Source organism: Eschrichtius robustus, chromosome 4 (genome assembly GCF_028021215.1).
Source record: "Eschrichtius robustus isolate mEscRob2 chromosome 4, mEscRob2.pri, whole genome shotgun sequence".
Taxonomy (NCBI): Eukaryota; Metazoa; Chordata; class Mammalia; order Artiodactyla; family Eschrichtiidae; genus Eschrichtius; species Eschrichtius robustus.
In genome coordinates this window covers 64,150,132-64,163,784 of record NC_090827.1, presented here as the reverse complement: position 1 = coordinate 64,163,784, position 13,653 = coordinate 64,150,132, and the positions used below count along the sequence as shown (strand labels likewise).

The following is a 13,653-nucleotide window of genomic DNA, read 5'->3' as shown; positions in this document are numbered from 1 at the left end:
CCACGGACAGGGGGCGGGGGGGGGGGGAGCGGGGGTGGGGTTCAGGCGGTAATGCGAGCAATGGGGAGTGATGGGGAGTGGCAGATGAAGCTTCCCTCGAGCACCTGCCATTCACCTCCTGCTGTGCAGCTGGGTTCCTAACAGGGGGTTGGGGACCCCTGCTCTAATACCCTGTATTTTATCTGTAATTCCAAAATCTGAAACGCTCAGAAAACAAAGTATTTTCTTGAATTCACTGCAAACTTAACCTGATCTAAGGTTAATAGTCTTTATTCTACTTAATGTGAAAACATGTTTCACTGCAAAATGTTAGTGTACTTAACACTTCTGCAGGAGGGTGAGGAATGGTTACATAATATATGTGGTATATAACTATATTTCTTTTCTAAATTCCAAAATTAAAAAAAAAAAATTATTTACTTGGTTGTGCCGGGTCTTAGTTGCGGCACGTAGGCTCCTTAGTTGTGGCAGGTGGGCTCCCTAGTTGTGGCAGGCGGGCTCAGTTGTGGCTTGTGAACTCTTAGTTGTGGCATGCATGTGGGATCTAGTTCCCCGAACAAGGATCGAACCCAAGGCCCCTGCATTGGGAGCGTGGAGTCTTATCCACTGCGCCACCAGGGAAGTCCCATAAATTCCAAAATTTTAAAAATTCTGAAACAGAGTTGACTACAAGAGTTTCAGATAAGGGACTGGACAAAAATCAGGGAGGTACTTTTGAGAGTGCTTTTCTCTAGTCTCTTTCTTGTGTTATCCACTGGTTATGCAGCATAATGGGAAATTATGCTGAAATTGATGTCAAAAGAGCTAGGTTTCCTGTTTCCCCATTTGTATTTTTGAGGTACACTCTTCAGCTTGGAGGAACTCACGTTCTCACAGCCAGACACTGGCAGAACTGGGATTTGAAACCAGTCTTTAATTTTCCAGTGCTTAAACTCTCAATCACTGCACTATACAAGTACTTCTTTTGTGGTTTTTGTTTTTGTTTAGTTGTTTTTTGTTTGGTTTGGTTTGGTGGAGGGGGAACCACACTTGGAGATTTCTAATCCTCAACCCCAAACATCTTTATCAGATCCATATGGGACTTACTGAGTTCCACTTTCCTCCTGTTGAAGGTCTCAGAGACTTACCTTGCCTTATTCCTCTCTCAGTAGCTGCCAAAACCCTTACCATTGCATGTTTTTTTCCCCCAAGTTTGGGTGTGGAATATAATACCTAGTAGCAGGAATTCCCTGGCGGTCCAGTGGTTAGGACTTCGAGCTTCCACTGCTGGGGGCCTGGGCTTGATCCCTGGTTGGGGAACTAAGATCCCGCAATCTGCTCAGTGGGACCAAAAAACAAAACAAAACAAAAACCTAGTAGCTTCCCCAGCTTCCTTGCCATCCCCATGACAAGTATTCAGGCCTTTTTCATTTCAAGCATCCTGCTACTAATTACTATGGGGATAAACAAAAGTAATATACATAAAATACTACCATAATGAAATAGGGAATTTACAAAAAATGATTTTTTCTGTTTTCATCTTAGAGTTCCCCATGGAATCACATTTTGATTTCTGCCTTTTATTTCTGAGAACAGATTCACCATTTACCCCCTCCTTCTTACTCCACCTTTTGATGCATTTCAAGTCTGATGTTGGTTGTAAGGTAGAAAAGAATAATAGGGCCTTTGGTTTATGTAGACAATTTGAACTTGGGAACTTGTAGACTGGGGAGTGGCCTGTTTACTAGGTCTTTATCATGATTAAAAATGAATTCCTCTGGGCGTTTCTACACTGCATTTGTCCCCAGCTAGATGAGTCATCTAGCAGAGGACGTGGCACATAAGTAGGCATTCAGAAATTCAACATACATTTGTTAACTATGTGCTAGGTGTAGGGTATGCAAATTTAATTAGGCTTATAGTTATGCTGAACAGAAACCTACCCAGTGTGGTAACTTCACAGCATTGTAGGGCAGAGAAATTTTCCCTCTTTAGGTGCTGGTCTAATAATTAAATTGACATAAGACTAACAGGAGAAAAACATTTAATTACATATGGGAGCCCCATAAAAATGTAAGACTCAATGAAATGACTAAAGCAGGAAGCTTTTATACTTTTTAGACAAAGAAACAAATTTGTGATGAACTGACAAGACGAAGGGGTTTGGGCCTGGTGTAGTAAATTGTTGAAGCAGTAACAAGTTTTATTTATCCAGCCTTCTCTGCCCTAAATTCTCAGTCTCTGGCGATAGGATGCCTTCTACCCTCCTGGTACAGGGAAGGTAACTTTTATATGGGAGAGTTAGCCCCTGCCTTCAGGAGGAACAAAGGACGGTCAGAGTGTCCTTATTTAATTCAAAGTAGTATGTCAAAGTGGCAAATTTGGGGGTGGCAACTTCTGCTCCCCTTCAGCATAAATGGGGCATCCAAATCAGGATATGAGAGATCAGAAAAGGCTTCCTGTGGTGTGGTATCTGGATACTTCAATTCCCATCCCAGTTCCACTCACACTGACTTAGAAACTTTCAACATCCCTCCTCAGTGCCTGTTTCCTCACTGATAAATGGGGCTAATGGTAGGATCTCTGGCACTTGATTGCTAGTTAACCAATGAAAAACGTTCAAAATAATGTCTGGCACACAGTAAGACTGCAATACATTCCCAGCGCCACCTGGCCTGATGATAGCCTCCAGGCTGAGAACACTGGGTAACCCGTTTGGTTTTTCTACTACTCACTGCCTCACCCCTGACAAGTTCAAAGTTTCAAGTCCAACCAATTCGGTCCAGACGCTCAGAACCCACAAACCTCACGGAACAAGCGAGTTCCCCAAAGCCCGGCCCACTCCTGGTGACGAGGGCAGGTGGCACCCTCTACCCTCGAGCCCCATCCTCGAGCCCCTTTCGACCTTGGGCACCCGCCCGGGTTCCCGGAAGATCCCCCTGCCACCGCCTCCTGGGCTGAGGTGCGCCTGCGCGCGCGCGGCCCCGCCCCTCCGCCCCCGCTCCCCGTGACCCTTCGTGCTGGGCGCGCACGCAGGGGCCCCGCGCGGGGCGGGCGCCGGCGGAAGGGCCCAGGAGGGACTGCAGGTTTAGGGGAAGGCGGGGGCGTGGCTTCCCCGCTGGGCGGGCGGCCACTTCACAGTCCCGCCTCCGTCGGCAGCTGCATCCGCGCGCCAAAATCAAACCTGGGTACCCGCCGGCCAGAGAGCCTGCAGTTCAAGGCGAGCTCCGCGGCGGCGTCGGCCCTCGCAGCGCACACCTTTGGTCACCTCCCAGCCCTCCCTGCCCGACGCGCTCGGGGCCGCCACAAGACGAGGCATGGCCACCCCACCCAAGAGGAGCTGCCCATCTCCCGCAGCCAGCTCTGAGGGGACCCGCATCAAGAAAATTTCCATCGAAGGGAACATCGGTAAGGAGCCTCGGGAAGTGTTGGTCCCAAAGCAGGGGTAGTCGCGGCAGCGGCGGCTGAAGCGCCCCTTCGCTTCATCCCTGGTGCTCCTCATTGAGGGCTTTCCTCCCAGCCTGCTCCTGTGCTTGCAGACGCGCCCTCAAATTCCCCAGCCTCCGAAAGCACCCTTCTCTTGCCTCTCCAGCTTCCCTCCCGTGCCACGAGGGTGTTCGTGACCCCTGGGCGTCAGGCGGCGGGCCTAGGCCTGCGGGCTTTGTGAGGCGCGCTTGGGGTCCCTTTCATCCTCTTTGTTTGGATCGCGCAAAGGGAAGGGTTTTGTTTTTGCGGTGTGTGGTGTTTTTTTTGGATGTGTCTGTATGTCAGTTCTTGAGGTACAATATACATAAAGGATCCCTTTTTAGGTATACCCCTCTATGAGGTTTGACAAACATACAATGTTTTACTACCACCAAGATCAAGATTCAGAACATTTCTATCCCTGCAGAAAGTTCCCTCTTGCTTCTTTGTAGTCAGTCTCCTCTCCATTCCTATCCCCTGGCAAGCAGTGATCTGATTTCTATTCCTGTAAGTTTTGCATTTTACAGAATGTCATATAAATGGATTCATAGAGTATGTAGCCTTTTGTGTCTTGCTTCTCTAGTTTAGCATAATGCTTTTACATTTATTCATGTTGCTTGTATCTGTGGTTTGTTCTTTTTTGTTTCTGAGTAGTATTCCACTGCACGGATATACCACAGTTTCTCTCTCCCAATTGTGGACATTTGGATTGTTTTCAGTATTTAGATTATGAATAAAACTGCTGTAAACATTCAAGTACAAGGAAAGAATTTTTAAATGATCTTAGCAGAAGGAGTTCCTCACCCCCTACCCAACATCCAAGTAAACATTGTGTTATGATTCAAAGACCACTGCTGTTTCTGTTCTTAACCCAGATGTCATTTTGCAAGATACATGAGAACTTCCGATTTTTCTCTATTTCCTACCACAGGAAACCTATGCCTGGTATTTCCTGTTTTGATAGGATTTTGGTTTTTTTTGGTTCCAAGTTAGGTACTGGCCATTCATGCATACAGCAGATGTTAATTCTTACCATGCTCAAAGCACTTGTACTTCTTTAAAAAGGCAAGGCAAACAGGTGCTTTAGCAGCATTCCAAGGAATAGAAAAAGCTGAACACACCCTCAAAGAGGACATCTTGTTTCATTGCTCCAATATTAAGGCACCAGTGGGAAAGATCCATGTAATAGACTCTCATTTCTTCTTAGCTGGATAAGTTCTTTGAAGATGAATGTTTACTAGTATGATTCCTCACAGCTACTTATTGGATATAGAAGACCATGTATAAAGACAGGAGAAAGTAGATGAACAAAACCTTTTCAAAAGTAATTTGAATGAACAACCTCTCAGATCTATACCACAATCTCTTCCCCTTCCCTTTCCTAAATCCACTGAAGCTATGTATCAAATCTGGAAATTTACTTCCTTCCAAGCATCTTTAATCTTCTCAGCACCTAAAATAATTTCCTAATATGTCACCCCCTCTCCAGTTTCTTAAAATTCTTCCAGAGCAGTCTTTATGTATACAAATGTGATTGTGTTATCCCTTGCTTAAAATTCTCTGACCTCCCCATTACCTACACTGGAAGGAGTTGCAAACTGATGGCCTGCATTTACACAATATTGGCCTGCCCAAATTTGAAAAAAAATGTTTAATTAGTTGCTAGCATTTACAAATGTTGAGATTTCCCATAAACATCTAGATTCTTGGCTTCTCTTGAAAAATCTGAAGATCTGGTAGCACTGTTTCTGTAAGAGCACCATTTGCTCTTTAGATGGGATATGTCACTTACCACTTAACTGTTTTCCCTGACACTGCAGCTTTGTCATTTGCTGTTTATTAATGCTCTTATACTGTTGTTCATGTGCCCTCCGCCTTATTTGCCAGACCCAAATAAGCTATATATGTACAAATTGCTAATCTGTGTATAGAAGACTATTTCATGATTCCTCTATTTTCTAGAATTTGAATTTTTAACTGGTCATTTTCATTTCATACTCATGTAACTTGTTTTCTCATGTTCTCTAACTAAAATACTCGCTTATGTTAGATTTTGGAGTCCTTACCTACTTCTCATCTTAATGGTCTGTATAGAATGATTATTGGCATCATTATGCCTACTTGGCATTAATAATTTTGTTAGGTCCCATGACTTTTTAAAGTATTAACATCAGTGTCCTTGGTTCTTGTTCTCCTTTGCCTTCCTAGAATTTTAATTTATTAATTAGCTTATTTTCAAGACCCCCATTTCCTCCCCAAAAGTTAAGGAACTGGATATTAGTCTGATTGGGAACTGCAGGTAACTATTTTTACACTGCTTGAACTAAAGAGTAATTTTAGAGAGTAACTGTTATTACTCTTAAAATTTCAGAGTATGACCACATGAACTTTTTCTGTTGGTAAGCAGTATCAGAGGAAAGCTGAATGCTCTAGCCTTAAGTGCTTTCAGACTCTAGCTGATGGCTGGTGTTTTAATGTGTTCCTTGGGTGCTCTTTCCGAACATCATGTTTTCTTTCCTTCCTCCATCTCGCTCAATAAATGTCTGGTGAACGTTTTATATGCTTCCATTCATTTCTTCTAAATGCCTTACAGTTTCTGTGCTTACCCTCTTCACATGAAATCTGTGGTCCACCAGTGTTTTTCCTATGATTAAACCTCATGGTCATCTAGTTTATCCTTAAAAGTCTTTTGCCTGTCCTCTGGTGATAATATGACTTTTGTGTTTTGCTTCTCAACTGTTCTCTCTGTGTTACCTTCTGATTGACCCTCCCTCTTTTTTTTTTTTCTTTCTTTTCTATCGACCTATGTAATGTTTTAGGTTTGATTATAGTTCTTCAAGTCAAAGGTAAGTTCTTTTTGCCCTCTTTGGACCCAGTTTATAAGGAAGAGGAAGCTTTGCTTCAGTTGCTTTTTTAAAATATGTTTATCTATGTGCGTGTGCATTTGTATTCATATATATGGAGAGGGAGAGAAAACATCATGCTGACCAGAGATGACTAATATAATCACATTTGGTGACTTCAGATAGGAAGGGTGTGGTGGTCATTAAGAGTATTGTTACACCCTGTCAAATTCTAGGTCAAGACCTTCCCTACTATTAAATTGAATGAATTCCCAGATAATTTTAAAATAGTGAATATAATGTCTTGGTTACACCCAAACTGTTTTCTTTTTTTCCTTCTAGATATCTCAGAAACTAGTGAATGATCAGGGAGAAGTAAAGTCTATACAACTTTTTTTTTTTTTTTTTTAAGGAGTTTGATAGAGTGCACAGAACCATAAAAGTCAAGCAGAAAGGGTTTCCCTGGTGGCGCAGTGGTTGAGAATCTGCCTGCTAATGCAGGGGACACAGGTTCGAGCCCTGGTCTGGGAAGATCCCACATGCCGGGGAGCAACTGGGCCCGTGAGCCACAATTGCTGAGCCTGCGCGTCTGGAGCTTGTGCTCCGCAACAGGAGAGGCCGCAATGGTGAGAGGCCGGCGCACCGCGATGAAGAGTGGACCCCGCTTGCCACAACTAGAGAAAGCCCTCGCACAGAAACGAAGACCCAACACAGCCATAAATAAATAAATAAACAAATACTTAAAAAAAAAAAAAAAAAGTGAAGCAGAAAAAACATGGCTATTGCTTGTAGGAAGTGTTTTGCAAAAATATTTTTATAACTTCTGTTAGCCATAGTGTCGTATGATAATTAGTGTCATATAATAATAATCATATTATTTCCCATCCTAAAACTCTGGGAATTGGATGCTTTTTTTTTTTTTTCTGGCCACGCTGCTTGGCTTGTTGAATCTTAGTTCCCCGACCAGGGATTGAACCCTGGCCCTCGGCAGTGAGAGCTCAGAGTCCTAACTACTGGACCACCAGGGAGTTCCCTGGATGCATCTTTATATTAATTTTGTGGTTTATTTGGTTGTTTCTAGATTGGTTTTAGATAGGAAAAACCTGAGTTTGTTTGTAAACTGAACGAATAGAGCCAGTAGAGAGGAAAATTTTGAAAATGCAAGAGCCTGGAATGACTGTCACTGTTGTGGTAGTTTACTTATTTATCACAGCAGTTTCCATGAGGAGGGTATTATTATTATAGTCTCCATTGTATTATGAGGAAACAGGCTCTGAGAGGTTCAGTCACTTGCCCAAAATTACATACCTAATTAAGTGGGAGAATAGCCTTAACCACTTGCCACAGTTATCTCTGTTTTGTTAAGGAAAGTAAGTCTAGGACTAGAAGTTTTACTTTTTTTTTTTTTTTTTTTTTGGCCGCTCCGAGCAGCTTGCGGGATCTTAGTTCCCCGACCAGGGATGGGACCCATCACCCCTGTGGAAGTGCGGAGTTCTAACCACTGGACCTCCAGGGAATTCCCTAGAATTTTAAAAATTCTGTTCCATGGCTTTGGTAAACTAAAAACAGTAACAAACAAATGAGCTTAATACAGGTGGGCAGGGATCCTTTTACTTTTCATTTAAAAAAAGTCTAAAAGAGAAAGTTTAGAAAATCGAATGCTTTTATTTTTTGTATTGTTTGCTAATACAAATTTTGTAAAAGCTGATGGCTGTCTTGGCTTTTTTTTCCTGATAAATTTCCTTCCTCAGTTTCACTTTTCCTCTCACAACAGCTGCTGGGAAGTCAACATTTGTGAATATCCTTAAACAAGTCTGTGAGGATTGGGAAGTGGTTCCTGAACCTGTTGCCAGGTGGTGCAATGTTCAAAGTACTCAGGATGAATTTGAGGTATGAAAATAAACTTTATTTAATAAAGTAAAAATTTTTGATTTAGAGAACAGTTGTATTCTTGCATTTTTTTTTGTTTGTTTTCCTTTTGCAATAAAACTTTCAAATATAGGGCTTCCCTGGTGGCACATTGGTTAAGAATCCGCCTGCCAGTGCAGGGAACACGGGTTCAAGCCCTGGTCCTGGAAGATCCCACATGCCGTGGAGCAACGAAGCCCATGCGCCACAATTACTGAGCCTGCGCTCTGGAGCCCTCAAGCCACAACTACTGAGCCCGCGTGCCACAACTACTGAAGCCCATGTGCCTAGAGCCTGTGCTCCGCAGCAAGAGAAGCCACCGCAATGAGAAGCCCGCACACTGCAATGAAGAGTAGCCCCCGCTCACCACAACTAGAGAAAGCCAGCACACAGCAACGAAGACCCAACACAGCCAAAAATAAATAAATAAATAAATTAATTAAAAAAAAACAACAACAAACTTTCAAATATAGCTCTAAGTCCGTATCTTCATTTGGGCAGTAGTTACGTGGAAGTGTATATATATATATGTATATATAACACGCATTGAACTATGCACTTAAGATTATGCACTCCATTGCATCTAAGTAGAATTTTAAAAGTTTTTAAAAATTAATTAAAACGTTTTTAAAAAATCTAATTGTAAGTTAAATTTCTTGTGTGGCTTTTTATATTTTGTTTAAAAATAGGTAAATAAGAAAAGCAAAAACAGCTACCCAATAGCTGAATTTTACTAGTTTATTTTTCAGGACTTTTGTCTTAGAGACAGCCATTATTTTTGTACTTTCATCCTTGTCAGACTTTCACCCTGGACACAAGTTTCAGTTTCCCAGAACTTTCCATCCTACATTGCAAATGAGAAAGAGGGCATAATCATTAAATTCCATTCTTTACAACAAACTTTATTGTATGTGTATGAAGAAGAGAGATCTCATTGCTAAGATTTTTGTTTCTGGAGAAATGAGAATTGAAATTGAAAGCAGCATAGCAGAAATGGAAAAATGGAAATGTGTGCTAGAAACTTACTTTGTTAGGTCTGAGGAGGACAGAGAGGTTTTGAAAAAGTGTAATTTTAAAAGTTTAGCTGTTGGTCTAGAGAATCTAGGAATAATAATTGAATATTTAAAATGTAAATCGTATATACAAGGAGGAGTCACCAGCCAAGATACTCTGCAGACTTTGAGGACATTGGTTTTGAATAACCAAAAGTATTTTCTCATATACCTGTTTGCCAAACATAGTTAACTTTAGGTCTGGGACCCAGCTCACTACACCCCAATCCTTTGAATAATCTAGGACTAAACCCTGAAGGGACTTCCTTCCCATATGGACTCCATCTTCTTAAGAAATTGATATTTCAGTCTGGTCTTTGAGGAAGGGCAGAGTTAGCCTTAAGTAGAGTTTTAAAGTGGGTAAATTTATTTGCTTCTTTCAACATTTTTTATTGACATATGATATAACTATAGAAAAGTATATAAACCTATGTACAGTTTAAAGAACAGTTTGAAGGCTAACATCTTTGTAACCATCACCCAGGTCAAGAAATAGACCATTACTTTCGCATTCAAGAAGTCCCTGTTTGTTCTTCTCAGGTCACAGTATCTCCTTCCCAAGGGTAATAACTCCGCTAGGAGTAATCACTCACATAAAATAATTCTTGTGATAATAATTTTTCTGCTTTCTAAAAAGAATTTGATGTACATTAACATATCTCTAAGAAATATAATGTTTTGTCTGTTTTTTAATGTTATATAAATGAAATCATCTGTCTGCATTCCTTTTCCTCTTGCTTATTTTGCTTAATAAGTTTGTGAAATTTGTCTGTATTGTTGCATGCAGCTATAGCTTGTGCATTTTCATTGCCATATGGTATTCAATTGTATTCATATATCACGGTTTGTCCATTCTATACCTTTGATCAGTTTTTGAGCAGTTCCTAGTTTAGTTGCTGTAAAAACAGCCCCGTTAGGAATATGAATCCTGGTGTACACATGCAAGAGTTTCTCTTGGAATAAGAAGTAAAATTACTGGGTGGTGGGTACGTGTATGATGCCTATTTTTCTGAAGCGGTTTTACCAGTTTACATTCCCCACAGTGTACTGAAGCTGTCACTGGTCCACCCCTTTTCCAATACTTAGTATTGTCCAGCTTCCTAAATTTTATCATTCTGTTGAACATTTAATATCTTTTATGTTTTTAATTTATATTTCCCTGATTGCTAATGAGATGGTGCTCCTTTAACTAATTAATTTATTTGCCATTTGGATTTCTTTTGTAAAGTCCCTTTTCAGGTCCTTTTGCCCATTTTCTTTCGGATCTTCTGTCTTCCCTCACCCTGCATTTTTACCTCTTAAAGTATGTCTTGTGGCCTCTTTCAAAGTGCCCTATTCAAGTTTGCTTACGTTTAGAAATGAGAGACCTGTGTTCTAAAAATAATCTTTCTCCCCCTCATTTCTGGGGTCAACTGTCAGTGCAGTCATTCTCAGGGGTTAGGTACAAAGAAGCCAAATTAAACCAATGTGAGAAATACAGAAGGAACTTTTTCATTGGGGGGAATGTTAGACTAGATTGGATTAGGTGACCTTTATTTAAGGTCCATTCTAGTTTTAACATCATAGCTTCTAACTCATATTAAACATGTATAACTGGTTTGTTGGCACATTAAATGTTTCTGCCTCTCAGTGTACCTTACTTTTCTTTTTTTTTTTTGGTGCACCGCACAGCTTAGTTCCCCAGCCGCCAAGGATTGAACCTGTGCCTCCTGCAATGGAAGTGCAGAGTCCTAACCACTGGACCGCCAGGGAATTCCCAGTGTACCTTATATTAACCAAGCACACAGGAACATATATAAAAACCATAATGTCAAAAATTTTAATTTGCAGAGAGAAACGTAATTATCAGATTCATTGATATAGGTCAGCCCATTCTCTATATAGGCCCAGTAGAAGGAACTTATAAGATCTCAAGGATTTGGGGTGCTTTTTCAAACAACAAACAATCCCTTGGGAATTTAAATATATGGAGGCCTCCTGGTTAAAAATGACTGCCCTAGTGAATCACTGTTAGTGTTAGGAGTGTATTGAACCCTTTAGTTGTGTTGGAGAGGAGAGGTTGAAAACATTGCATTAATATACATGGGAAGACAATTTATAATAAGAAGGTTGTCTATTAAGCTTAGAATCAGAGCTCAGGGGAATTAGTTATATTATCTTAATGACTGATGTCATCAGACTAAGAGTCATTGATGCATCTGTCTCTGTTTTAAGAATTGGCTTCATGGATCTGATATTCATGTTTATGGGCTGGAGCATTTTCTTCCTGTGTACTAGAGTCAAAATTCCAAACTTTCTTTATAACTACCAGGCAAGTGAACCTACTATTATTGTTAACATATACTTTAATTAACATATACTTTCATCAGTTTCCTGTAATCCGGTCATGTCTCCACCATGTTACAATTTGGTAACCTTCACTGGATTTTGTATATTTGTGTACATTCTTGGAGGATAGTTTTATTTTTGTGTGTGTATTGAAGGCTACTATGTTGTTAATCCTCTCTACTTAGGTGGAGTTTCAGATTGTGGGGATAGTATTTCGGGGATAAGGTAGTGGAGTGTGAGGGTAGTAATGAGAGGGTGGGTTCTCAGTATCTTTGGATATTTTCTTTTTTTTTCCTGGACCTCAAGAAATGGAATTTCTTCCCTCATCCTGGGGCCCTTCTTTCCCAGACCCATCCCTGACCTATTCCTTGGGATTATAGTGTGAACCACTACCCAAATCTAAGCTTTCTTAGCATGCTGTCAATAGTGAGAAGTAGACTGTCTTCAGACCCACCTCTGGTAAGGCCAGTCCTACTTCGAATGTTCTCCATTTAATCACACTTCTTGGCAGTAGCACTGGGATCGGAAGAGTTGGGCTGCTGGTACCTTTGATCTCTTCCCCTAGTCAGTAATTTAATTTGCACCTGCATGTTTAGCTGGTTTTGTTTTTTACCTGCCACCTAGTGGCTGAAATGTTGCTATACTATCGATGAGCTCCCACCAATTTTAGCAAAATAAAGAGGGAGAAAGTACCTAGAAAGATTATGTAGTCTCCCCTCCCTTCCCCTCCCATGGTAAGATTATCTTTAAATCATATGACCCAGATGATTATCAGCCTTTGTATTAAGGATTTATTTCAAATAACAAAGTGCTTTATTTGGTGATTTATGTTATTTAGGCCCAAAGCTTTGATTTAATTGCTTTCTTTCAGCTTATTTTTTGAGGTCTACAGACTGTTAGGAAGATATTTTTATTCTGAGCTGAATTCTTTTGGGAGATCTTTGTTATTTATTGTGAAATTTATTGTGATCTGTGTTATTTATTTATTGTGAAATGCTATTTTACTTTTATCTAACACTTCTTACCACTAAGAAGACACTGAAAAATTAGTAACTCTGTGAAAGAAGGGATAAAATTTACTTATCTGTGAAGCAACAGCATATTTTTTGATAAGTCATTCTTTTTTTTAAAATTTAATTTTTATTTTTGGCTGCATTGGGTCTTCGTTGCTGCTCGCAGGCTTTCTCCAGTTCTGGTGAGCAGGGGCTACTTTTCATTATGGTGCGCGGGCTTCTCATTGTGGTGGCTTCTCGTTGCGGGAGCACAGGCTTCAGTGGTTGTGGTTCGTGGGCTCTAGAGCGCAGGCTCAGTAGTTGTGGCGCATTCTTAACCACTACACCACCAAGGAAGTCCGTATTAGGTAAATTTAAGGTAATACTTGCTGCTATAGTAAAGTCTCTGGTTTAAGATGATAAAATTTCATTTCTCAGGCAGTGTACAGTACAATATGGTATTGAGTGGATGGCATACCATGCTGTCACTCAGAGACCCAGGCCCTTTCTAATGTGTGGCTCATCTAACCTCTAGGACAGTGCTTCAAACTTTAGTGTTCATTAGAGTCACCTGGAGGACTAGTTAAAACAAAGACTTGGCCCTCATCCCCAGTTTCTGATTTAATAGGTCTGGCAGTGGGATGTTGAAAATGTGCATTTCTCTCAAGTTCCCAAGTGATGTTGGTGCTGCTGTTATGGGGATCATACTTTGGTACCCCTGCCCTGGAGTTGAAGTTGAAAACCGCTGCTCTAGGACCTTTGGTGTCTTTTGCTTCCAGTTGATGAATAAAGAAAGAACCATCACTTTTGAGAGGTTTTTTTGTGTCCAGCCTGGACATGATAAACATTGCTTGTGCCCTACTTCCGCTGGCTAGAACTGAGTCTTGTGGCTATAGTTAATTACAAGGGAGACTGGGAAATAAAGCCTAGCTGTGTGTCCAGGAAGAAAAACAACCTGGTTTTAGGGAACACATAGTAGTATCTGTCACATGCAATTTCTAAATAGAAGTACTTTAAATATATTTGTTAATGTAACTTAAACTCAAAAGTGCCATGTTTAATTAATTAATGTGGAAGTTGTTGAAG

The 13,653-nt window shown here is 40.8% G+C and overlaps 1 protein-coding gene across 2 annotated transcripts in view; it reads left to right on the top strand.

The window, feature by feature from the left end:
- The first annotated feature begins 3,020 nt into the window (after positions 1–3,020).
- DCK (deoxycytidine kinase) overlaps positions 3,021–13,653 on the top strand; it is a 57,698-nt gene continuing 47,065 nt past the window's right edge. The window contains exons 1-2 of one of the 2 annotated variants that reach the window (XM_068542170.1): positions 3,021–3,387; positions 8,062–8,177. In XM_068542170.1, the coding sequence (XP_068398271.1) occupies positions 3,297–3,387; positions 8,062–8,177 (207 nt within the window). In that variant the 5' untranslated portion in view covers positions 3,021–3,296. The remainder of the gene's footprint in view (positions 3,388–8,061; positions 8,178–13,653) is intronic. The other variant, XM_068542169.1, reaches the window with a different exon arrangement.